This window comes from Scheffersomyces spartinae (assembly GCF_019049425.1).
Source record: "Scheffersomyces spartinae strain ARV_011 chromosome Unknown scaffold_9, whole genome shotgun sequence".
NCBI classification, from domain to species: Eukaryota; Fungi; Ascomycota; class Pichiomycetes; order Serinales; family Debaryomycetaceae; genus Lizanozyma; species Lizanozyma spartinae.
In genome coordinates, this window is record NW_025065056.1 from 437977 (window position 1) to 464846 (window position 26870).

General features: G+C 40.1%; 6 protein-coding genes across 6 annotated transcripts; 4 read left to right on the plus strand and 2 right to left on the minus strand.

Moving 5' to 3' along the window:
- Window positions 1-194: 194 nt before the first annotated feature.
- SOK1 (Sok1p) lies at window positions 195-3467 on the minus strand (the record flags this gene model as incomplete). The annotated part of the gene is made up of 1 exon (XM_043195863.1): window positions 195-3467. The coding sequence occupies one exon, from the start codon at window positions 3465-3467 to the stop codon at window positions 195-197; it is 3273 nt and encodes a 1090-aa protein (XP_043049568.1).
- A 6706-nt stretch (window positions 3468-10173) lies between these two features.
- On the plus strand, window positions 10174-13524 carry SFL1 (Sfl1p; the record flags this gene model as incomplete). Its single annotated transcript, XM_043195864.1, has 1 exon — window positions 10174-13524. One exon carries the CDS (start codon window positions 10174-10176, stop codon window positions 13522-13524), a length of 3351 nt encoding a protein of 1116 aa, XP_043049569.1.
- Window positions 13525-14613: 1089 nt separating this feature from the next.
- On the minus strand, window positions 14614-15951 carry BCS1 (bifunctional AAA family ATPase chaperone/translocase; the record flags this gene model as incomplete). The annotated part of the gene is made up of 1 exon (XM_043195865.1): window positions 14614-15951. One exon carries the CDS (start codon window positions 15949-15951, stop codon window positions 14614-14616), a length of 1338 nt encoding a protein of 445 aa, XP_043049570.1.
- A 516-nt stretch (window positions 15952-16467) lies between these two features.
- Window positions 16468-20650, plus strand: UBP2 (ubiquitin-specific protease; the record flags this gene model as incomplete). The annotated part of the gene is made up of 3 exons (XM_043195866.1): window positions 16468-16493; window positions 16585-16608; window positions 16906-20650. The coding sequence occupies 3 exons, from the start codon at window positions 16468-16470 to the stop codon at window positions 20648-20650; spliced, it is 3795 nt and encodes a 1264-aa protein (XP_043049571.1).
- Window positions 20651-20966: 316 nt separating this feature from the next.
- Window positions 20967-24086, plus strand: ADP1 (putative ATP-dependent permease; the record flags this gene model as incomplete). The annotated part of the gene is made up of 1 exon (XM_043195867.1): window positions 20967-24086. One exon carries the CDS (start codon window positions 20967-20969, stop codon window positions 24084-24086), a length of 3120 nt encoding a protein of 1039 aa, XP_043049572.1.
- Window positions 24087-25128: 1042 nt separating this feature from the next.
- Window positions 25129-26868, plus strand: HOL4 (Hol4p; the record flags this gene model as incomplete). The annotated part of the gene is made up of 1 exon (XM_043195868.1): window positions 25129-26868. One exon carries the CDS (start codon window positions 25129-25131, stop codon window positions 26866-26868), a length of 1740 nt encoding a protein of 579 aa, XP_043049573.1.
- Between the last annotated feature and the right edge of the window lie 2 nt (window positions 26869-26870).

Below are 26870 nucleotides of genomic sequence, written 5' to 3' on the forward strand. Positions count from 1 at the left end.
AACAAAAATAATAATAGTAATAATAATAATAATAATAGTAATAATAATAATAATATGGTAGGGTCAAAGGAAACCTCAGTGTAGTTGGTATGTGAATGATAGTAATTACAAGCAAAGGTTGTGCTTGTCAAATAATGTAGACAAAAAAAATAAAAAATCTGTGTTGCTTTGACCAATCGTAATAATAATAAAACTTAACTGTTAGTTAAAAAGTCAACATAACATGACCCAAATACGCTCCAATGGAACTTCACTAATGTCAATATTCTATTCAGAATATTACTCATTTCAGTGACCTTATTCCCCTCTGTGTTTGAAGTAGCTGCTCCACTGGGCACGGCTGCAGATGAGGTTGTGCTAGTCGAAACAACACTGGTGCTTGCACTCACAGGTACAGCACCACTGGTTGAACTATTAGAAGTGGTCGAGGTGGACGTATGTAACCCCGTTAAAATGTCGGTAGTCAATACTTTGAAAATCTTCTCCTCCATCAAACCATAGACTTCAGAACTTGGTTGAATTTGTTTTATCAACCAATTGTAACTAAAGTCAATCAAGCTCTTGGACAATGAAGGATCCACCGCCTTAACTAACTGTAAACTAGTGGCTTCAACATTCCGTGTCCATTTGACGTTCCCATTGTCGTCAGTAACGATTGCCAAAATCTCCTCTTGTACCCTTTGCACTTGAGTTGCAGATGGAGGTGGTAACGTCTTTAATGCGCAAAGTTGTCTGTAGAGACAAATACACAATTGCACGCATACTAACTGTCTGACATCTGCTCTGAGTAACACGAGACGTGTGTGGTCAAAAGCAAGTGTGCTTGGAAATTCAGTTGCCATGTTTCGGCAAGACAAAAAATCAATTATGGAGCAAACTAAAACGCTCTTGTATTCAAGCTCAGAAGCAGTTGATGCGGTTGAGCTCGAGGTTGAAGTCGTTGATGTTGTAGTGTTACTACTTCTGGATGAATTAGGAGCAGAAAAGGAGCCCTGAGATTCTCTTCCCATCAACGAAGTAATGGTATCACATTTACTTTGATAATTCTTTGAAAACCATTTCAAGGAATCAGTGATATCAATTTTGCAATGGCTAATCAACTGATTGAAATAATCTTTTTCAAAATCAACAGCTGTTTCAACCAAAACAGGTCTTAAAATGCGAATTTGATGGTTTGCAACATCCAACTTCATAGCTTCTAAAATGGAAAAGATCATTCTCAAACCACCAACAAGGTTATCAACATTACTCGTGCTGTACGCAATTTCAAACTTATTGATCATTTCCAAAACCCATTGGTCTCTCATTGGTGCACAATGAGACTTGAACACATCACCCAACCACTTAGCCAAGCTCACAAAATCAAACAGACCATGTTGCAATTGTTGAACTGCAAGAGAAATATCCATAACGTCATTAACTGCAGCTCTATCTTTATGAGGCAAAAGCAGTAACAAAATATCTCTAAGAGTACTGAACAAAAGTGGTAATCTTGAGATTTTTATGTTCTTTGGAGGAATAGGAGGATTCATGAAAAATTGACTGCATTCCTTTTGAATCTCAATCCAGTACTTATCAATAATCAGCTTCTTTCTTCTTCCACGTTCGCCATCTAAATTAGGGCGAAACTGTAATTGAGGATCAAAGAGGATGTCATGACGTAACTGAGGATTCTTCAAGATTTCATGTAAATCAATTTCTCGTAAGCTTTGCAAATTAATAGGAGGAACAGGTGGAACTTGGGTGCTTTTGTAACGGTATTGTGGATTATGGGAATGATTATGAGAAGTGTTGTTGAATTTTGATTGAGCAGAACTGCCTATTTGGTTGGCAGCCATAGATGATTGGGTGTATGCGATAATAGGCAAACTTCGTGAACGGAATCGTCTAACAAATTTTGCGCTGGGAGCAATTGAAGTGTGGGTTTTGGTAGAGATAGAGTTGTTGTTAGGATTGTTGGGGTTGTTGTTACCATTGTTATTTTGGTTTGCTCTTCCACTGGTCTTACCAAAAGTGGTACTTGAAGTAGAGCTTGTTGCGTTGGCTGAACCATTTGTTGGAGAAGCTGTGGCTGTTTTAGAGGACGCTTTTGTGGTGCTGGTGGATGTGTTGGAGTTTGAAGTTGTTGATGCAGATTGAATTGTGATTTTAGAGTTGGACGCACCCCCCTTTGAAGGAGATGAGGAGGTTGTTGTAGATGCAGAATTCAAGACTCTGAGAGCACTTAAAGGTCTAATTGTAGGTTGCATAGTGAGAGCTTTAGCAATCTTGGCATGAGATGCGCTTGCAAAGGAATCAGGATGTATATTATGATGTATGTGAGCAAACTTACCTGCGGTGGGAGCAGATATTGGGACTTGACCTTGTTGTTGAATTTGGATTGGAGTTGATGTAGTAGCATCGACCTTGGAGTTGTCGTTGTCGTTCGACTTTTCAATATCTTTTGAAGGAAGAGTGGCATTCATCGACTTGGGCAGAGTACTTGGAGACCTGTTGTCGGAGTTAGTTGAAGGCCCATGCAATCTATTGAATAATAACAGAAATTGGACAAACAGGCCAGATTGAGAAGCGTCAGTCTTCGATGTAGGTTCCTGAGACTTTTCTGTAAGTGACTCACCAGGTAAGGTATTAGGGATAGTATCAACATCCTCCACACGGTCGTTCAAAGAGATGTGGTGAGGATTGTTATCAGTGGAATAAGCTTGGTTCATTCCCGCAATGCTTCGACGAATGGAACTGGAACAAGAGGGGCCTTCTTGGTCACTAAAGAAATCTTGGTTTGGAGATGCTGGTTGAGTCAGAGAAGAGGGGGAAGCTATGTCGTTAGCCCGAATGGTATCTTTTGGATGGTAACTTCTACGCTTACGCGAAACTTGATGAGGGATACGGTGACGTTTTAAAGATCCCCGAGGCATCATGGCCGACTTGGATTTGTCATCATCATCGTCATCATCATCATCATCAACAACATCATGTTCGACATCATCAATAATAATATCATCGTCATTCATTTCTGCGGTGCCACTGGTATCAACGGCCCGGGTGGCGGCGCCTATTACTAATTTGCTGTCATTTGACGTATCGACAACATCAGCTTTATTAGAGTTGTTTGAAGGACCTTTGGAGCTATTGATATTGTTGCTGTTGTTGTTGCTATTAGTAGTAGCAGTCTTATTGTTGTCTTTAGACTTACCAGCTCCATCTGATGTATCTAAAGGAGACTGGACCAGACTCAAGGAAACAGCGGCGGCAGCAGCTGCGGCGGCGACAGCCACTGCCGAGCTTGAAGGGTTAACGCCACCAACACCAACACTCATCAAAGGCAGAGATACATGCGTTTGATGAACAGAGTTAGGTCCTTGCAGTGGACCTTGACCCGCATGTTGAACCAACGGAGATGTGTCGGGAGGTTGTTGAGGCAAGAAGTTGGTACTCTCCTTCGCTTCTTGCTGTTTATTAAGACTCATGTACGTCCAACTGTCTATGAAATATTAAAGGAGGAGGGTTGACGGTTACTATACGATACTAAGCAAATAAACGGAGTAAAAAATAAAGGGTAAGAGGAGAGGAAAAACCAGCGGTGATAAAGTGACCATCAACAGGACCCGACAACCCTCACGAAGGGGGAAGGGAAAAGGAATTTGAAATCTGAATGTCAGCAAAAGAAAGCAAAATTGTGAGGTTTTTTGTGTGACAAAAGTAAAACGGTTGGTTAGTTTGGTGTTCGGGTTTCTTCCCGGATCCGGCAAATTACAAATCGGGAAGTTTCCGAGGAGGGAAGATGACTAAAGGAAATTATAAGGCGAGTTTGAGTAAGTCTGAGATTTGGGTAACGATGATTACTGATCAATGAAGGTTCCAGTAATCGGATGGTACATAATGGAAAATAATATGTTACTAGTGAAGGGTTAAAGTTACTATGTTTACTTTGCTTTATTTGGTTTTGTTGGCTTACTGACTGACATTGATTTGCTCTCCGACTTTGCTGCAGTCGGCTTGCTTCATTTCGTTTACGTTTTGTTTTATCCGCGCGCACGGCCAGAAGTGTATCGATTGTTGTTAGGAATATACATTCATAAGTAGGTTAACTAAATGGTGAGATTGTTCGGGTTCAAAGTTGATGAATTAATTTCATCATTGAAAAGAAAAGTTGCAGCCATTAGGTCGAAACCAGGTTGAAATAGGAAACCAGGTTGAAATAGAGTAACCAACTGCACAAATTAAGCGCTTATGGTAGCGCTGGTAAGGATTATTTGTCAGGCCTTAATTTTATTATTTTACCGGTTTTTCATAAGTAGTAGTAACATTTATGTCTGTGTATTTTGTTTATATGCACAACATATACTGATAATTCCATTCGTCGTGAGGAGTCTTTCAGTATTACACGACATCTTTGTTAAGAACAATTACCTATGGCGTTATGTTTACCCGAAATTGTAAGTGTGCAGCAAGTTGCCTTAAAACAAATGCGAGGTTTAAAGCCAAATCCGCATAATAATTTACCCCGAAAGACCTAACCTCCAATTTTATGAAATACCATTCTTCTCCACTAAGGGAAAGCAAAATAGAACATAAGATTACGCGTATTGTCACCGGTTGATTGCTTTAAGCATATCAAAATGTTTAAGAAAATAGGGGCTGGGCTTGGGAAAATTAAATTATACGGTGATGATTGAAAGCGCAAGAGAAAAGCTAAGGCAGATTGACTGGCTTGAAATAGTAAGCCGTGCTGTAGTCATTTGCTGGCGCAAGGAAACCCTCGCCGTTTGGAAATAACTACTGTAATGCATGACTACTTAATCGTATTTCGAGTCTTTCGTAACATTTTCCCCCCGTAACCTAAAAGGATATATTGTTCGAAATATGGTTAAGTTCAACCCGCATCACCTGCATTTACAGAGATACATCTTGCAACAACATAGCATGGCATAGCATGAAAAAATAATAGTGAAATTTTCAAGCAAACATGGTGGTGGTTGTTAGTTTTCAATTCAAGATAATCTAACAAGCATGTTTCAGTTCTTACGTACTAGTTGATTAATATCGCAAGTGTATATTATCAATGGTAGTGATTCCCTTCTCGCTTGCTCGCTTATTGTGTGTTTGGTGTTTTACTAAACGAAGCAACTTCTTATAGGTGTAGAGAACTTTATCAATAAAGGTCGAATAGAAACTACCATAATCTGATTTCTATTACGTATGTAGGCGACGGCGTAATAAACTTCATTATCATTATAAAAATGTTAGTTTGATGTACATATACGGTGATAATGAAATGCCTTATACAATAGCTGACTTGAAGAAAATTTTACGGTATTACTGACAAAACATTATTAACAAAACTTTTTTTTGGAAATTTTACATATGAAATCATCCAGACAAAGCTGTTCGCCTGTGGATTCATTCAAGCTTCACTCTTCAATTAATATTATTATTATTATTATTAGTTAGTTAGTTTTCGTGCGAGAACGTCCGTATCGTACTGGTACTGTTTCCCGACCTATTTCTTGTCATGAAACAGGCATGATGACTTACAGTTGACGACCAAAGAAAAAGCTATCTATTACTGCATTGGGAAGAAGCAGCCGGGGATGAACTGCGTAGAGCTTTCACGTGAGAAGAGATCATAGCAATCGGTAATTTCCAATCTCCGGCATGTGATGTAAGCAGGTATACTTTTGCGCACCAATGTGTCAAGCATAGACATAGCAATATCAGTTGTTAGGGGGATGGATGGAGATGTTGCGTGATCAAATGACAATACTTCTTGATACGTAAGATGTAAATATTAACTCCAAGTTCTGGCTACAAAAGGATGATTTTTATTGAGCCAAGCCTCTGCTTTTAAGATCTACAAAAGCAGAACTGTAGATCTTTAAACCTTACATAACAATAAAGTACTTAGCAATCTGTAGATTCCCCCATTGCGTAACTGCGAACTTCAAGTTTGAACGCCATCAAATTAGATTATGTTGCAAGGGTGCTGACATCTTCTGCAGCTGGACGTAAACTTCTTGTCCTGTAGAAACAATTGGACTCCGCACTAAATAATGGAGTCATTTGGGACGCATGCGTCATTACGTTTTATATTTGGAAACATTCTTACTAGTTGTACCTTATAAGCACAAACTTTAAGATCCCCTATTCTTGAAGGTGTCGTTATCAACACCATCAATTTTATGCATTTCATTGTTATGAATTCCCCTTTAAAGGGACCTACTTTGAGCAACAATACAGTAGCAACATAAGGCTCTGATGGGGCATACTTAGCGCTACAAATCATACAGAAGGTTGCAGAGAAAAGTCATTATACAATTTAAACTAGAAGTTCATTAATTGAAGAAGTAACAACTTAAGGTGTGAAAAAATAATTAATTTCTATAATTGCTTGAGAAGAGTTTCCGTGCAAAAATATAATGACTGGAATTAGTAACTTTGTGCTAATGTGGTATTCAATGGGATCCAGGGGCTTATAAATTTTGCAAAGGCTATTAATGTCCATAAGAAGGATACATGTGTATATATGTGGTGCCTGAGTTTACTACACAATACTATAAACATGGGAAAATTTTAGTGTTAGCAGCAGTAGCGTTACAGTGGTGTTGTATTTAAGGGAAGAAGGTTTAACTTTATTTAGATTCGTTTAACTACGTGATGTAAATGTTTGGGACTGTCATAGTTCCGAGCTAAGTGCTAATTAAATAATAATAAGCTTATGTGTGTGTTTATTCTTTAAGATTAGTACGCGAGTGATAGTCTTTCTGGATATCATTCGATTTAATACTTAAAAGCATAACCCTCAAAGCAGCTGTTGTAGTTTAGCCGACAATTCTTACTAGGATGTGGTTCTAGAAAATAGAATTTGTATGCACAAAACTCTGGCCCAGATAATTTTATTAAACAACGAGTCATAACCTAAAAACTCTAACTCTTTTTATCAAACAAGCTATTGTCTCGTTCATTTTCTGTGGTCCATTCATTTTCCCTTAGAGTATTGGAGAGGCTTCACCTTTAACCGATTGCTGGTCTTCAGTCTGTGTGGTCAATTGCATGCATAGTGTGCATGCTTGTGCGCCTGCATGCGCAAATAGAAGGCAAAACTATGTACCATGAAAAAAGGTCGTGCAGGTTGAATTGCCACATGCAAGGCACTGCAATCCTCAGAGAATGTTTATGTGCAGGCAAAACAAAGTTTCATTATTACTCTATAATCTTCAAGTGTTGATTATAATTGTCTTATCTCATGCTAGAATGCCAAAGTTGCTCTATATTAGTACAACGTATACGGCTTATAAGGTGCGTTGAAATTATCAGGCATGACATGTTTTAATATTATAGCCGATGATGCTGTTAAGGGATAAATGAAATTCAAACTGGTTTTAAAATCACCAAGAGGACCAGCAGACTCCAAACTGGAATGAAATCGTTAAGGTGCAGGGATCTTCATCAGAACACAAGGTATTGCTTGAAGACTTTTGCGCTATGCTTTCAAACAGACGAAAAGAAAGCCTGGGAAAAATAAAGATGACAAGCTGGCCATGGAGTAGTATTTTATTTTCCAACCTGTCGTGTGACTACATTTCAAAATCAAACATTGTGTCATCGGTAAGCAGTCTTCACTTGTAAACGGTTCGGGTAAGTTGTAAGATCCAGCTACTTTTTTTTCTCATCCGCTGCCAACTTTAGCTACAATTGGAACATGTACTGTCGCTTTTGTAATGTATGGCCAAGAAAATACCGTCTTATCCCTTGGTGCATTTCCGGAGATCATATTGGTTATTACCGTAACAGTGAAGTAGTTAGAACAGCGGTTCCAGTTAGTGTAGCCGCTCTTCTCCAGAGTACTGTTTGGGTTTACAGTTGGTGACGTAGACTTTAGTTTATTCAACATGCACTACAATAAGATAAATATGCACCGTATAAGCAACATCCCACCCTTCTAATGCTTACTAAATATTTGATAATATTAGACTAAATGTGTAATTGTGTATTGAGGGGAATGCTTCAGGCTCCTGGCAAGTGCCACCTACCTGTTCGGGCAAATAAGAGCTTAGGGAATGATAATGGAAGTTTAAATTGGTTTCCTGAAGCCGCTAATATAAAGAAACGAAAAGTGAAATGCTCATGTACTATGCTTGCTGGGCAATGGTAATTGGTGTAAGACATAGCAAAAAGCTTTAGTCAGCCTTTAATAAAGGACGTTGCATCTATGCGAAAGGTATTCCGTCTTCTCAACCAAATAAACAATAATTTTAACAAAAAAAATTAACACATTCGAAGTTAAAACGATAGCTGCAAATTTGACGAGCATTGAAAACGTTTCTTTCACGTAAACACTGATATTTGTGAAGAATGAAGGAATTGACTTCCTGATTTGCAGTCGTAAACTCCGAGACCCGATGGTTGAATATGCCTGCATTCTCGAGCTCTTTGAGGGTCCTTGAAATCATCCTTTCTTGTACCCTCGATAGTCGGTAACATTGGACGAGATGCATCAATCATATGTTTGAAATCGTATATTCCACTGACTTTGCGAATGGCATTTAGCATACAAAAAAAAAATATTGCGTTATTGTTGCAACATTTATTTTCTGCACGTACTATCGGAGAAACAAGGTTGATCTTCCGAGCAATAAATGTTTCTACTGCTTGATGGATTAAAAAGAATAAATCAATGCACAACCAGTGAGGCTGATTTCTAATGAGTTTATTATTTCGTTACGATGAGGTCATTAAGCGTACTAAGCCCTAACGTAATATTCTGAGCTAATAGCAATCAAATCTAAAACATGATTCGAACAGCGCAGCACATCCTAAAGTAGTTAATACTGTGACTAGGGTTACCAGTAATTTATTTTATTCGGAAGTAGTTCCAGTGATTGGATCCAACAAAGAGCATGCAATTTGTATTTATTCATACAGAACTATGTGTGTATACAATCATACGCAAATATTAATACTTGCATACATGCGTAGATACAGATTTTGAGATGAAGATGCAGACCGAGACACAGGTAGCTTTACCGGTACATTGTCAAACACTAATAGGGTAACAAAAGTCTATGTGAAGGGCGGAAGACAATAACATAGTGGTAAATGTCGCAGGCCAGCTTGGGAAGATACATTAGTGACCAAAAATGAAATTTTTCAAAGAGGGAATAGAATCGTAGGTTGCTACGTTTGCAGAGCTACAGATGTAGATGCGTATCGAAACACCTGTTGCTCGTAACCTTTAAATTTCGATGCTACAGTGGGTCGGTATTTGATCTTATGGGTACAGGTCGAGTGGTAAGCATTTTTTACAGTAATATAAATTAAATCGTATTAACAAGAAAAATAAACTCTCATACTTACAACCAAAAAGAAAAATTAATGGGGCTGATATGCATTCTGACAACAAATTTATTTATAGGCAGCAGCCATCGGGGAGGGAGAAGTGACAATCAAAGTTCAAGTTCTCTCTCTCTAGTTGCCGACCAAGCAGATCTGTCCTGCTCCCGAGGGTCTTGTGGGCGTGTCGGTCGTACATTGGCATCACAGCGAAGTTAGAATTAAGTAGAACGTAATATTTACTCGCGATGCGTCATGCACAGGCATTATTACTATTATAAGAGAAAGCATGCATAATGAACAATAGGCCATATTGTTCAGTGTGCAAAAAATGTTTATTTTTTTGAGTTTGGGGACAGATGAGGAAGTTTCAGGTGTCCCTCAGCAAAAAGAAGGAACATGGCTTACAAGTGGTTTTAGCGGCAGAGGGCTGGGGATTCAAATACGGATTATAGTATTCTCAACCCGTGCCAAAAAGCCTTTCTCTTTGCCTTGGTTGCGTCTATTCCTACAGCTTTGTTTTTCCATGGTGACTTTGCGATGACAGGTAAACCTATCAGTTATATACTTCAATTGTTCCCCATTAACACTTTACAGCCTTTAACTTTTTAGAATCTCCTTTTTGATAATTTCACAACTTTCACTTCCCCATATTAAACCCTCCCCCAATTAAACCTGTGTCCTTGCCCGGCCCGTCATTTTCTGGCAATCCCTTTATATCTGTAGCCGGGCTATTCTTAAGGTGGCACACACACAATTTAGTAGGACCTGTTTTTCGTTCTACATATGTCCCAACCGACTCCATTTCACATATCTTATCCTACGCCTTCTTCCGTCTTCCTAATGGCACCTGTTCCTCATCCTTCACATTCTGCAACACCAAGCTCCGCTCCTCCCCCCGGTCCGACTTCTAATACTCCTGCAAATTCTGTTGCTGCCTCTGCAAGTTCTGCCACTGCATCCCCCGTGGTGCTACCCACGGTGCCAAAGAGTATTATCTCCCTGACAGATTTACAAGGAATGTTTACTTCAGCTACTCCTGCAGTTCCTATGCCTAATGGCTCTTATCCTCAAGTGGTATATGTTCCCTCTCAACCAGTTCATCAAATGGCCAGTACCCCCACTGGATCGGCCTATATGACACATCACCACCAACATCCAATGCAACAGATTCCACTACAGCATCTGCAACAGCAACAACAACAGCAACAGCAGCATCAACAACAGCGACTACCTTATGGAATGAGACCTTCGGTGCCTTACATTCCCCAGGGTCAACAAATGATGGTATCGTCAGCTGGAGGTCCACCTCCATTACTGAAAAATGTCTCTTCATATTTTTCCATTGGTACCGTAGGATCCTTGCCTCCTCATTTGACTCCAACCAACCCGTCAGCATCGAGCCTTCCGACTCCCATGTCTAATGCAGGGCACCCGCAAGCTTACACCCATAGTCATCATCGCAGTCAGAGCAACAGTTATAGCCACGACAGTGGTAAACCGGATAGCACTAAGCTCGGTGGTCAGGTACCACCTCGCAAGTCAAGCACAGCGCTGGTAACATCTGCAGCAACTAATAATAATGACTCCAATACGAATCCCAATAATAACAGCGGTAATGATAGTGGAACAGCAATCACTGGTGGTTCTGGAAACACTGTTGCGGCTTCTTCAGATGCAGCACCATCGCCTGCTTCCAGTTCAGCTTCTGCTGCTGCTGCTGCTGCTTCAGTGTCTTCTGCGGTTTCCACTCGTACCCCTGTGTCAACTTCTGCCTCTGCTCCTGGTCCTGCTTCGACCCCTGTTACAGGAGCATCTGGTTTGGCTGTGTCTACTAACACCACTCCTGTTGCTCCACCTACGGTAGCCACACCTGTATCTGCTTCGCAAGCTGGTGCAGCTTCAGGTACTAAAACCCAGGTTGTATTTATTCACAAGCTATACGATATGTTGGAAGATCCCAACATTAGCCATTTGATCTGGTGGTCACCTTCACAGGATTCGTTCTATTGTTCACCTGGTGAAGAATTCTCCAAGGTTCTTGCACAATATTTCAAACATACTAACATCTCAAGCTTTGTTCGTCAATTGAACATGTACGGTTTCCATAAGGTTAATGACTCACAAGAATTTGAATCCGGAAATGGTCTGTCTGCCACCTCAGCTCCCGGAAGTAATTCTATCGGTTCCAGTCAAGTAAGTCGTTGGGAATTTCGTCATTCTTCAGCTCAATTCCGTAAAGGTGACATTGAAAGCTTGCGTTTGATCAAAAGACGTTCTTCCAAGAACGTCAATTCCCATAAAGAAGTTGTCAACCTTAAATCCATTCCATACGACGAGCAGCATATCAACCAATATCACCAAGCATTACATTATCATCAAAATAAGCAACAGCAGTATTTTGTGGGTCCTCCAGAGTCCCCCACTGCGGCTCAAGTTGTTTCTCCACAACAATTGGTGCCAGCTCAGTATGCTCCTATACCCTTGCAGCAAGCTCATTTGCATCAGCAGCAGCAACAGCAACAGCAACAACAGCAACAGCAGCAGCAGCAGCGGAAGCTCGTGATACAACAGCATCCCCAACCTACTCCCCAAACAGCTTCTGTGCCAGCTGTTCAGCAGCAAAAAAACTCAAGTGAACCGGTGGATCCTCGTGTGACTACATCAGGTTCAACTCCTCAACCACCACAGAGCGTTCGTTCCCGGTCAGTATCTCCTGCTACCTCTCAACCTTACCAGCAGCAAGCTCAACAGCCTCTTCAACAGCCATTTCAAGTGCAAGGTGTACCTTCGTCTGGCATTCCATCACCTGGAAGCCAACAAAGTCAGTCAGTGCAACAGCAAGGACAACAGCAGCAGCAGCAGCAGCAGCAAGCCTCAAGAGGTCGTCCACAAGTGGCTTCACAATCGTCATTTGAAAACAGTGTGCAATTGAAGTTCATTGAATTGAACAACAAGTACAGTAATCTATCCAAAGACTATGAAGTTTTATATTCTAACTATGAAGTCATATACAGTGAGTTGAACAAGACTCATTCAGATATGATCTCTTTAGTTGAATCGTTTGATAAATTTCTTTCGGCATCAGCCCCTCAGGTGGCCGTCGAAACCAAGATAGATATCACAAGAGTTGATTCTGCTGTTCCTGACCGGAAAGAAAATCAAACACCTGTTCGTTCACTTGGGAAGCATACTGAAGAAGAAACTGCTAGTCCAATGACACGACCATCGAAGGCTTCATCATCTGCAACTATTGTTCTGGAAATTAGTAAGTTGAAAAACTCCTTAAAGAGCCGTCGTTTACCTTTGTTGATTCCTATATCGGGTTTGGGTTCTGGTAATCCTGCTCCATCAAACACCACATACCATTTGAACAGTCATTCTGGGTCACGTAACCCATCGGCTTCAAACATAATTCCGCAACCCTATCCATTGAACCCTCATTATTCATTGCATCTCCTGCGTTCAGACTTTCGTCAGACCATTGTCAAAGAAGAAACAAACACTTCAGCTCTGGTTACCCCTTTAACAAACAATAGCAACCGCCATTTTTCGGTTTTAATGGATCCTTTGCAACCATTACCTCAACGCCCAACTCGAGTAGAGGAAACAACACGGGTAAGGTCTGAATCTAAAAGCTATTCACCTTTAAGTGTACCTAATCCTACACTGAATGAGACTGATAAATTAAAAGACGGTGGTGAACTTCGTATGTACCAACGTTCAGATTCTCTTCCTGCACCACCTGCATTAGCATCCGTCAAGTCTGCTGAACCGCATCGTCACTATCTGATGGGAGTTATTTCCAACTTTGAGTTTTCCAAAACCGGAAATGAGTCGAACGAATCAGAAAAGGAAGATGTTCGTAAGTTATCACCAACTCCTGTTGAAGAGGAAGAAAATTCTACTAAAACTCCTATTACAACTACTGCCATTGAAGTTCCCTTACCTGCTGTACCAAGTGTAACTTCATCAACCAATACCGTCAGCATGGGATCACCCGCTGTTGCAGCAATTTCTGCATCACCTGGTGCGTCTCCAGTAACAGAGCGACCAATCTCGCCTAATCCTTTGAAGCGGTCTCATGGATTGTCACTGGGATACCATTTGCCATCTCTTAGTGAGTTGGACCGTACTATCAAGGGTGGATTACTTGGCACTAACGAGGATGCCAATAAAAGACGCAAGTTATAACGTGCTAAGCATCACTTGACCTTTTTCATTGTGTATTATATCTGTAACATTTAGAGTTTAATAGAGTCTATTTATTGGTATGGTTAGATATTAGGGTTACCCCCAGATGTAAAAGTGTGCATTGCAGCATGCATTTCGTAGATAATATTGAAAAAAAAATTGTTGCAGCAAAGGCAGGCGTGCATTGTATACAATAAGCAAGGAAGGCTTTACTTTTCGGCACATCAGTCCACATACATGGTTGTGGTTCAATTACATCATCCTGAACTCCGAAATGTAAAACATAAAGGCTGAATGCAACAGATTATTCCGCTTTTCAGTGACTGATTTAATAGGCATAAAACATAAATCTCATGCAAACGCATGCTTGATCCAATACATGTTTGTCTATAACCAAGAGAAATATTCTTTGCAGTATGAACGTGCTTAAAATGAAATTGTTCTTTTAGTAGTGTGGGATTCTAGAACCATAGAATATTCGGTGAAGTGATTATTTTGCACTGTTCGTGTCGGACAACAAAAGAAGCTTACTTTAAAGTCTTTAAATTTCGGAAAAATACTTATTCATCACAGAAACCACGAACAATCATTACTCCCATTAGATTGATGTTATCATTGCAGGTCGTGTGTATGTGACAATAATCTACAACTTTAAGATACACAGAACCAATCCAAACATAAACATAAACATTATTCTTAGTACTAGTTTACTGGAGTTCACTCGCCATCAAATACCTTGAGCCTATGGTTAAGATAACTAAGAAATCGTATTCACTGACCAGGTTCCGTCGGATAGTCAAAAAAGTTGTCCGAGAGAACGGGAATACCGACGTTCAGCTCAAGAACGATCAAAGTGATGCTTTAATATACTTACTATTAATGGATTACTTGACTAAATTAATTAAACAGAGTGAGTCGGTCCGTGAAGAACAAGGAACTAGTGAGTTGCGGCCAGAACAGCTTAATCAGGTTCATGAACGGTTAATGAAATATTACCAAGGGTAAAAGTAAATACCGATTAATTAATCCGAACTAGTACTACTATAGTGGCTGTGTTTCTATTTACAAGTATTAAATAATTAATTTCTCCTAGAATGAGTGTGTGTTGGGAGCACCCAAGGTTTCCACCATGGTAATAGCACCTTGCGGATCATCCTTATTATACACAAAGAGTCCCTGTAATTGAGCTGTTGAGACTTTGGAGATCTTCAATTGCCGCATCTTGTGCAAGAACTGTTGGCAAAGTTCATGTTCATTATCATAGAATCTAAGGAACATTTGTTCCACTTGGAATTCACTGGCGTTGTCGATCAACACCTTGAAATCCACTCTTCCAGGTCTGAGTAACGCAGGATCAAGTTTTTCCGGATGATTGGTGGTCATAAACGTTATGCATTCCTCTGCAGATGCAACCCCATCTAATGCATTTAAGAGCCCACTAAAGGTAACACCCGCATTAGAATATCCCTTCTCTTCAGTCTGTTCTCTCTTATTGAAGGCAGCATCAACATCCTCCAATAGCAAGAGTGACCGATCGGGTAAATGGTTCATTAGATGGTTCAATCGATCATCAGTTAAATTGCTTTCGGCCAAGTTCAAAATACAAATATTATAATCCAAATATCCAGCCAACGCTTGAATGAACGACGTCTTCCCACTACCTGGTGGTCCATATAGTAAATAGCCTCTTCTATACGGAATGCCTCGTTTATGGTACCAATCTCCTGATTTCAAGAAATCTTGTACATCATCAACAATGGATTGGCGGATATTGGAGTCCAAAATCACAGACTCCAACATTCTCTTCTTCCTCGGTTGTCCAAATGGTCTCCATTCTGGTCCCCATGAAGTATATAACACTGTTTTCCCCTCTCTAGCTTTTAAGGCTATCTTTTTGGCTTCTTCTAACATCTCTCCGAATAAATATTGGTCCCGATACAACGTGGTCAACGTCACAGTTTCAAATGGTGCACCGTTTGTCATGTCTAACAATTTTCCCGATCTTTCTCTATTCACAAGCATGAAGGCACCCTTATATCTAAGTAAATGTTTCCCTGGTCCAGGTACCAAACTAAACTTGGTACTAACAGCTCCATTGTCGTGTTGGATGTAATTTGTTTCTACTGATAAATGACGAGACGAACGGTTCTTATATTGACTCATCCATTCCAAGAACCACAAATACAGCTTATCTTTGGAAGGTATCTCCAAGTCTACCAACATTTGACGGTATAAAAACAGGGCACCTTTGGATACTCCCAGACGGGCCAATGCAAGACCGGTTCCAAGAAGCATAAGCCCACCACCAGCAGCAAAGTAAGGATTGTTTACAACCACTTCATTAAATGCCAGTGAGGCTATCAGCGAGTAACTGCCATCAGATTCTGCTTTGATCTTTTCCAAATCGAAACTTGGTGGAGAAGTCATGATGGGGTCGGTTAAACTCTTTCAGGGAATGATAGATTTGAAGATGAGTTTTACCGATAAATGCAGTTTCTATTTTGATTGGATGCTCTCTTGACAAACTACTCACTCCAATGTATTGTTTAGCAAACATATAATTGACTGAAAATTTTAAATCGGTATTAGTTTCGAGTGCTTTGTGTCATGTTCTTGTGTCACGTGACATGGATTTCAATGTCCGGATAAGAACGTAAATAAGTATATGCATTGGGATTCGTGCATTGGTAGTAGCTGTTTGGCTTCTTAAGACTTTAGTTCGCAACAGCTGTGACTTATCACTTGCTTCATATAATTAAATAACTAGAATAAGGAAGGTACCGCACTTCTTATAAGAACAGGCGCCACTAATAAGATACGGTACCTTTTATACTGATCTTCAATCGTAGTAATAGCTAACAATTGTATAATTGCAATGTATAGAAGAATGTGCATTCACTTATTCACTCGATTACATACTATGTTCACACCCTAACACCACTAATGGCAACAGCATACCGTCAACAGTGGTTCGTCATGGAGACAAGTAACCAGGACAACTCCCTAAACAACTTCTTAGCAATTACCAAAACACATAGCATGTATTACTCATACACCTAGTTGGACTCCTCCAAGAAATATGGGGTTATGGGGTTACATGTGTCACGTGATCCGCAAAATATATGTGGAAATAAGGACAGACACTCTCAACAATCAACCAAGTGGCTGTAGTTCTTTATTCTCTTATTCATCACAGCACTCCCTTGAAATGGACCCCGTGGATCCAGCGACCATGGTTTCTGTGGCAATTGAGAGCAAAGATCTCGTTTTGGACGACCACCAGTCGTCGACCGAGACGGTTGCCAACAACCACCAAAGTACAAGTACCAAACAGGAGCAGCATGACACTACTACTACTACTACTACTACAACAACAAACAGTAACCCGCTAGAATCTGATGAGACTATAGTGGAAGAAGTGTCGAGATCATTAGACTCTGAATTGATGAGTCCTCCAGCGCCACCGCCACCTCCAAGTCGACCAGCAACGAAAACCACAAACGATAATGAAGATATGACCATTGATCGAATGTCGTTATTGAACTCGCCGTTCAAGACCCTGAATAGAATAATTGACGATATAAAATGGACCTATGCATACAAATCACAGTATGGTAGTAGTGCCAGTCTATTGAATGCTAAGCCTATAGACTACGCTCAGGCACTATCTGATCTCGCCAGAGATCGGAAACCACCTCACATGCTCACATTGAATAACAAGATCCCCATTGCGCCCACTGTTGAGACTGTTGATCATTATAACCCAGAAACGCCCACTGTTAGAAGTAAGAAGTCCACTGTCGTTAGAGGGTTGGTCCAAAATGGGTCACATGTTTGCCATTTCCGAATTGTGATAGTCGAACTATTGGGGAACCCCTTCAAGAGTATTGATAAACATGAATATCACATTGTGCATTCGCTGCAAATTCTGGATGAAGATTTAAAGCTATTAAAGTATGAAGATGCCACAACTACCAAATTAGATGATGCCTTTTTTAAGAGTGCCAATAGTCCCAATGATCATATCTTAAGATGTACGGTTTTCCCGCCGGAATTTTCAACCAAAGATCAGCTTCTATTATTCAATGAGGATGTGGTGAGAGAAAGGTTTCTCCTGTTCATTGAGGCGAACCCGAAACTGGACTTATCTGCAGATCATATTCCTTCAACCGTGTATATCATCAAGACTTTTATTAAAGTTTTAAGAGGCCCCATCGTACAAGAAGAAAATAACGAAATTAAAACCATTTCCATTAAACAGGCATCTTTGGATGCCTTTTTAGATTTAAATTATCTTGTGAAAGCCATTGGAGCAACCATCTCCAATGATGTACTCACGCCTCCAAGACTATCAGCAACCCCTGCACTAAAAGAGTCATATATTAGGAAGATCTTTGAGTTGATCTTCTATGCTAGAACAAAGGCAAGACATGTACCTGATAATGAATTTGTTACTAATTATTCTTTTGCAGATAATATGGATCCCTTCTTCAAGAATTTGAATGAAGTTGATGCTGCATCTTCTAGAAACTATTTTGCTGAAGGCATTAACTCCACCCAGCTACCATTCTTGGTTAAGTTGAGTGTCTCTGAGTTTTACAATAATGAATTGACTATAAAATGCTTCGAAAATACTGTGAAATCAGATTTGATCAATAGATTTCATTATGTTGATGCTCTTAAGAATACCGTGAATTATTTAAGCCAGTACAATGAGCAGACGTCCCCAAAAAATAATAAATTGACCCAGTACTATTATACATTGGCTCAAAGAGGAGAATTGGTAGGGTATTCAGATTACTTGGATTCCTTAAAGGCAATCGGTATACAATCAACTGTCAATCCAGATACTATAGACGATGATGTTCTTATTGCCATGTACCAAGCAAGCTATACAAATGACCCCAAAAACTATCAATATTTCAGACAGAATGCCGGTACAATTGCCAAGGTGCGTAACTCTGTTACTTTTAATAAGTACCTACTGGAAGAGCTTGTACCTGTAAATATTGCGATGTCTGAACTTAACATCCAAGAAATAACCGAAGACGAAGTGGTACTAACAGCATATGAATTCAAATTGGACGAGGTGATGCAATCAAATGGGTTTGATTCACAAGACAAAGATATTTTGTTCCTTCATGAATCGCTCTTATCTATTGGAGTCAATAGAAAGAGTAACATAATCATGAATTACATTGAAACAAAGTTACCAGATTATAGCAATCAGTCTCTGTTCTGTTTTACATATGTGGAATGCTTGGACAAGCTCAAATGCTCTCCATCATCGTCTGAGTTTGAGATCTTAACAAATTTCCAGAAATTGCTTGCTGAGAGTGAGGACCTTGATATTTGCACATTGAGGTTTTGTTTAAGAACAATTGCAGAGAATAAGAAGTCTGATATCTTGTTTAACTGTTTGAAGACGGGGAAATTGGATTCTTCCTTACTTCCGGTAAGTGAATGGCCTGCTGGACTTGATAATATTGGGAACACATGTTACTTGAACTCGTTATTACAATACTACTTTTGTATTCTGCCATTACGAGATACTATTCTTAATTTTGATGAAGGAAATTTCAAGCTTTCACCCGAAGTGGAGAGGAAGATAGGTGGTAGAAAGGTGGAACAAGGAGAGTTAGAAAGATCTAATCAATTCATGTATCATTTACAAGATCTTTTCAACCAGATGATTTATACACTGAACAGATGTGTTGTACCTTCGAAGGAGTTGGCCTATTTATCCTTCTTACCACTTTCTCAGCCTGTTTTGTTTCAAACTCGAAAGGAGATCACAGAAAGCATTAAACTGATTGACAGCAGCAGTAGTGATGATATGGACCAGGATGATGACGATGAAGGTAATAGTGCTAAAATTGAGCCTATAACTGTTTCAACCCAAAGTCCTGATATTATTATAGCTGACGAAGATCATGATACTTCATTAGGAATCAAAGAAGAAGAAACCAGTTGTAATCCTGAAATCATTGATTTGACAATCGAAGATGACATAGTATTCAACCAACAAACTCCATTTGAGGAAGACGTTGGTGAGCTAGGCGAAAAACGTAAGATCTTACCAATTGAAGAGGACCAAATGGAGAACACTATTGAAATTGGAAGACAACAAGATGTGACGGAATGCATTGAAAACGTCACATACCAAATTGAGACCACTTTAGAGCCAGAATCGCAAGATAATGATGGGGAACAGCATGATTTAATCAAGCGATTATTTTCAGGCAAAATCAAACAAACCATTACTCCATTGAATGATGTTGATAAGAAGCGGATATCTGAGGAAAGGTTTTTCAGTTTGATTATAAATGTTGGAGATCACCCCAAGAATATTTATGATTCTCTTGATACTTATTTCAATGACGACATTGTCTCTTTAGAAGAGGGTGAAGTCAGGAAATCAATTACCATTAGTCAATTGCCTGAAATATTACAATTCCATGTCCAGAGAGTTCTCTTTGATAGAGAAAGATTAATGGCTTATAAATCGTTGGAGACGATCCCTTTTAGTGACAAAATTTACTTAGATCGATATTTGGATACCGAAGACCCAGTCACCCTACGCAAGAGGAATGAGGTATTCCAGTGGAAATCTGAAATAAATGGCTTGAACTCACAGAAAGCTTTGATTTTGAATAAAGATAAAGAAAGTAATCTTTCATTGATTGACTCGTTGATTGCAACTAAAAAGTTCTTAGAGGCACGTATTGAGCCACATCCTAGAATAGGGGTTAATCCAAGTACTATAATTGCTCTTCAACAACAGATTGATGATCTTAAGAATAAATTGCTAAGTATTAATAAGGAATTAGAAGGTCTAGAGGAGAAAGTCCGCCATCAATTTGAAGACTACAATAAGGTAGGGTACAGTATCTTTGCCATATTTATTCATAGAGGTGAAGCTAGTTATGGTCATTATTGGGTATATATAAAGGATCCACACCGGAACATTTACCGGAAATATAATGATGAGATGGTAACAGAAGTTAGTGTTGAAGAAGTATTCAATTTCACTGAAGGGAATACTGCAACCCCATATTACATTGTTTATGTTAGGGAGGATAAGGAGAATGATTATATACAGCCACTTAAGCGGAACCCAACATGAAACAAGCTACGTTTATAGTTTTTAAAATACATCATGCATTTGGACTAATGTAGTCTATTTTATTGCCCCAAAGGGTTATGTCATGTTTGTCCTAAAATAGAAAATGACGTAGATTTCCTATTTGGGAGTTTGCACGCATAATTTAACATGCCTCGAATTAAACATGAGAATGGGTGGGACTCCAGTTTAAATTAACACCAACGACCCAATTGAGTCACTTCAAAAGCCACACGTCCAAAGGAAACCCTAGAACATTCGGTAAAGTTACATAGCGCATTTGTAACTTAGGAGACACAGAACGAGTCGGACTGGAAGTATGAAGGCAAACATATGGATTGCTGCAACAATAACACTCCTATCACTGACCGCCGTTAATGGAGCTCAGCAGCATGAGAATTTGGTGATAAGGAGTCAGGAAGATTTTGAATTGGCCTTCAAAAGAACCCAGAAATTGGTGGCTGTAAACGATGTCTTCCAAGTAAGACCACAGGTGTTTGCAATGGGTCCAGGAGATGGTGATAACGACTCAGACGACGAATGTCCACCATGTTTCAACTGTAACTTGCCCAACTTTGAGTGCACGCAGTTCTCTCAATGTAACACTTTCACGGGCATGTGTGAGTGTCGTGACGGATACGGGGGCATGGACTGTTCTGAGCCGTTGTGTGGTTCATTGACGGACGGCAACAGTAAGCGTCCCGTGAGAGGGAACGATACCTGTGACTGTAAGGAAGGCTGGGGAGGCATCAATTGTAACATGTGTACCACTGACAGGGCGTGTGACCCTTTCATGCCTGAAGGACTTAAGGGCACGTGCTACAAGTCTGGTATCATCGTCAAGAAGTTCCACCAGATGTGTGATGTCACCAATAAGAAAATCATTAGCATCTTGAACGGCAAGAAGCCTCAGGCAACGTTCAGTTGTAATGCCACGGCCGAGATGTGTGACTTCCAGTTCTGGATAGCCGAGGAAGAATCTTTCTACTGTGAATTGGGTGGGTGTAAGTTGGACTACGACTTGAATGCCAACACCACCCATTACAACTGTGAGACGGTCAAATGTAAGTGTTTGCCCGATAAGATGCTCTGTGGGCAAAAGGGGTCCATTGATATCTCTGACTTCTTAACTGAAACTATCAAAGGTCCAGGTGACTTCACATGTGATGTTAATGCCAAATCTTGTCGCTTTTCTGAACCCAGTATGAACCAATTGATTCAATCTGTGTTTGGAGACCCTTACATCACTTTGCATTGTAATTCTGGGGAATGTATCCATAAGTCCGAGATCCCAGGTTATACACTTCCACCTAAACCAAGATTCACCTTGAGTAACATGTTGTTAATTGGTGGGTTTGGATTTTTATGTGCCATCCTTGTTGTGACTTCCATATATAACATTGGGAAATCTCCTTTATTCCGTTCAACCGACCATTTCGATTGCCTTGAAAGCGAACTACATGCTATGAATGAGAACTTCACTCCAGCCACCTTGGCCTTCAAGAATGTCTCGTACAAGGTTTCCAAAAAGGGCAACCATCAACAGATACTATCGAATATTTTTGGTATAGTGCAACCCGGTGAATCATTGGCTATCATGGGAGGGTCAGGTGCCGGGAAGACTACTCTTTTAGACATTTTAGCAGGCAAGTTTAAAGCTGGACAAATAACTGGTGATATTTATGTTAATGGGACTCATATACTGCCAAAGGATTATAAGAAGATTATTGGGTTTGTGGACCAAGAAGACCATTTGATACCTACATTGACGGTGTATGAGACAGTTTTAAACAGTGCCTTGTTAAGATTACCTAGAGATATGAGTCTTCGGGCCAAAGAAGCACGTGTCATTGAAGTACTTAATGAGTTACGCATATTTCACATTAAGGACCGGGTGATTGGATCTGATTTTGAAAGAGGAATTTCTGGAGGAGAAAAGAGAAGGGTTTCTATTGCTTGTGAGTTGGTTACTTCTCCATCTATACTTTTCCTCGACGAACCTACATCTGGCTTAGATGCTTATAACGCTAGAAACGTTGTGGATGTGTTGGTGAAGTTAGCAAGAGACTTTAACCGTACTATTGTTTTCACCATTCACCAACCAAGAAGTAATATTGTTTCACTCTTTGATAATTTGGTTCTTTTAAATGAAGGTGACTTGGTTTATTCTGGTGCAATGATTGCATGTAATGATTTCTTTGCTTCCAACGGGTACAAATGTCCAGTGGGTTATAACATTGCTGATTATTTAATCGATGTGACGGTTAACCAGAAGAAAGTTATCAGCACAACGCAATCTGAAGAGTCTGTTGGGATTTCCAGTGGTGTATCGCTTGAAGGAGATGATCACATTCATGCAGAGTTTCTTCAACCCACCACTGCATCAACTCCAAGTGCAATCGACACTCAAATGGAATGGGAACACTTTGCAGTTCATCGTGATGAATATAATGAACACGGTAATACCAAAGTCATTACTATTAAGAATAAGCTCCCACTGATTTTTGATCAATCGCAAACAGCTAGTGAGATTAGAGCTCTGATTGCCAGAGAAATCGAGAATCGTACACCCATTGAATTCAATAATCGTATGTTCAAAAGAGCTACCATTGGATCCCAAATTTTGATTTTATCGTCAAGAACATTCAAGAACTTATACCGGAATCCCAGACTATTATTGAGTCATTATGTTCTTTCATTAGTGATGGGATTATTTTGTGGGTATTTATATTATGACGTGAGTAATGATATAAGTGGGTTTCAAAACCGATTGGGGTTGTTCTTCTTTTTATTAACCTTATTTGGATTCTCGTGTTTGACAGGACTTCATGCCTTTAGCAGTGAACGGATTATCTTTATTCGTGAACGAGCTAATAACTATTATCATCCTTCCAGTTACTATATCTCCAAGATTGTATGTGATGTTTTACCTTTGCGGGTATTACCACCAATTATTTTACTTAGCATTGCGTATCCATTGGTTGGATTAACCATGGAACATAACGGGTTTTTGAAGGCCACTATGGTGTTGATTTTGTTCAATGTTGCGGTTGCCATAGAAGTCTTGATAGTGGGGATTCTTATACGTGAACCAGGGACTTCCACGATGGTTGGAGTGTTGATACTTTTATTTTCATTATTATTTGCTGGACTTTTCATTAATAGTGAAGATGTTAAATCAGAAATTAAGGTTTTCCAGATCCTTTCACTTTTCCATTACGCTTATGAGTCTCTTACGATTAACGAGGTTAAAGATTTAATCTTGAAAGAGAAGAAATACGGCTTATCCATTGAAGTACCTGGTGCTGTTATCTTGAGCACCTTTGGGTTTGATGTTAGCGCCTTCTGGATTGATGTGAGTAAATTGGCGGGTTTTGCAGTTGCCTTCTTAATCTTGGGCTATATCTTTTTACACAAGTTTACCATTGAAAAGAGATAGCTTAAAGATAAGATAAACTGTCATCAATATTATGACGACACTGTCGGTATTCGATAGCCATCTACAGACAGCAAGCCTGTTCACGCTAGTGGTTTTGTGTGACCCAAATGGGATGCCAAGTTCCATTTGGACTATTAACCTATTTTGGTGAAGATACTTGCAAGATCCGCCCATGTTCCGCCAGTATGTACAACCATCTATCTCAACAACTAATCAGTTATGTCATGGACTATGAGCAGCAACAGATTTAGAAAGCGCAAACTGCACTATGAGAAAATGTCTCGGCCTATCAATGACCTTCACTAATATAAAGCCATCAAATACACTAGTTCAAAATTATATATGATGAAACAGGAACAATGGATTGTAGTTGGACATTATTAGTATTATTTTTCCGAGAGAAGGGCAGTTACCCCTTTAGGAAGAAATTGCGCGGTTTCGGAAAAGACGCCCCCATTCAAACACGCCGCGCGGACCTGACCGCTAACAAGAAAAATGGAGAACGACATTTTTCCTGAGTGGAGACGAAGTAAATGTCTACCACTCCATAACCAATTGATGCTGTACCAGGTTAGGTCATTAAATGCGAGCTAGATTGCCCGATTTGGACAGATAATGATTCACCACGAATTATTGCTGTCATCCTGGTACCGCACTCTGAACGGGCACTACGGTGCTCTGAACCGGGGCTAACTCCCACTACCAAGAACCGGTTACCACCTCTACCACTATCACTATCATACGTACCACGGTCCACTGGTCCGGGCCTACTGCAATTCTGTTTACCATCAACAAAACTCCCCCACACAACACTCACTCAACTGCATGGAGGTCAGCAGCCATCGAATAGCTAAAGCCTTTCCTACAACCTGGTGACAATAGCCGCCCTCTTATCATAGTTTTGTGACCAAGATAAGGCGGGGTGTCTCATCGCGCAACGCTATATAAGCATCAGGTATTCAACCGATCCAAAGTATCACCTGAATTAAATCCATAAAGTATCCCGTAACATAGTTCAAGTACAGTACAAGTATATTATAACATGGGTTATTCTGGAACCGGCCTAAAGCCTGTTCATTCGGCAGTTTCTGTGGTTGATAACTACGAATATGTACCTGGTACCGTTCATTTAGTGGATTTAGAAGGTGATCTTCATGTTAGAAAAGAAGACGGGAACTCAGACATTATTTTGATTCCTCCGCCATCTTCTAACCCTAACGATCCTCTTAGATGGTCTAAAAGGAAGAAACAAGTGCAGTTTTGGTTTTTATGGTGGTGGGCCTTCTTTTTGGCGGCCATTGTTAACTTTTCTGGACCTATCTACGATACGTGGGTCGAGGTGTTAAACACAAACTATAACCAGTTGAATACTTCTTCGGCTTTATGTTTCCTTTTCTTAGGGGTGGGGTGTGTATTCTTACAACCCACGGCTTTGAAAGTCGGTAGAAGATTTGTTTACATGCTCTGCACCTTCCTCGGGATCTTATCTTGTACAGTTGGAGGTGGTGCCCAGAACGTCCATTATCTTTATGTGTCCAATATTTTCGGTGGGTTGGCAGCTGCTCCAGTGGACTCCTTGGTGGAAATCTCTGTCACCGATGTGTTTTATAAACATGAGGTGGGTACTTACGTGTCCTATATGATTTTTGCCCTTTATGCTGGTTCATATTTGGGTCCTGTGGCTGCTGGGTTTGTGGTGGACGACTTGAGTTGGAGATGGACCTTTTGGATCCTCACCATTATCATGGGAGTTTTCGCCTTTTTACAGTTCTTCATTATGGAAGACACCACCTTCTACAGAGACACAAATGTCGATGACGTTGAAGACGAGATCTTGTCCCAAATCCAATCCCGGACCGCTTCTAGAGCTCAATCCATCGATCTTGATGATCATGAGAACGATCATGGTAAGTCCGCAGAAAAGGTGCGCACCCAAGCTGCTAATAACAGTGTGGATGCAGATGACTCGTCTATCGACTACAACATCCCCAAGAGATCGTACGTTCAAAGATTGAAGATGATTGAAACAGAATACAATGACCCCAGAAGTTGGTTTGTTCTCTTCTTGAGACCTGCTTTCGCTTATTTCCCGGCCGTTATCTATTCTGCGTTGGTGTACGGGTCTCAAATGGGTTGGTTATCATTACTTTTGGTGACCCAATCTCAAATCTATTCCGATGTTCCTTACAACTTCAATGCCTCCATGGTTGGTTTAACAAACGTGGGTGCGTTTGTTGGGTCTATCTTTGGTATGTACTATGGTGGTCCATTGGCTGATAAGTTCATTATCCATATGAGTAGAAAGAATAAGGGTGTCTTTGAGCCAGAAATGAGATTATGGATGATGATCATTCCAACCATCATTAATGCCGGTGGGTTACTTGCCTATGGGTTGCCTTCTTACTATAAGGCTCACTGGGCTTGGTCTGTTGTTCTTGGTCAAGGTGGTATTGGGTTTGCCATGAGTGCCTCTGGTGCCATTACCATTGCCTATTCCGTCGACTGTTACACTAAGGCTGCTACGGACTGTTTGGTCTTTATGTTGTTCATTAGAAACATGATTGGGTTTGTGTTCACTTATGTTTTCCAATACTGGTTGGATGCTTGTGGATTGAAATTGTTGACATGGCTTTTATTCATGATCTCCGTGGTCATCAATGGTGGCTTTGTCATATTCCTTAAGTGGGGTAAGGCCTTCCGTAAGAAAACCGCTGCTCATTATGAAAGAATTAGTCGTAAAGACTTTTTAACCAGATTCTTCCCCAACACCAAACCTACTTAAGT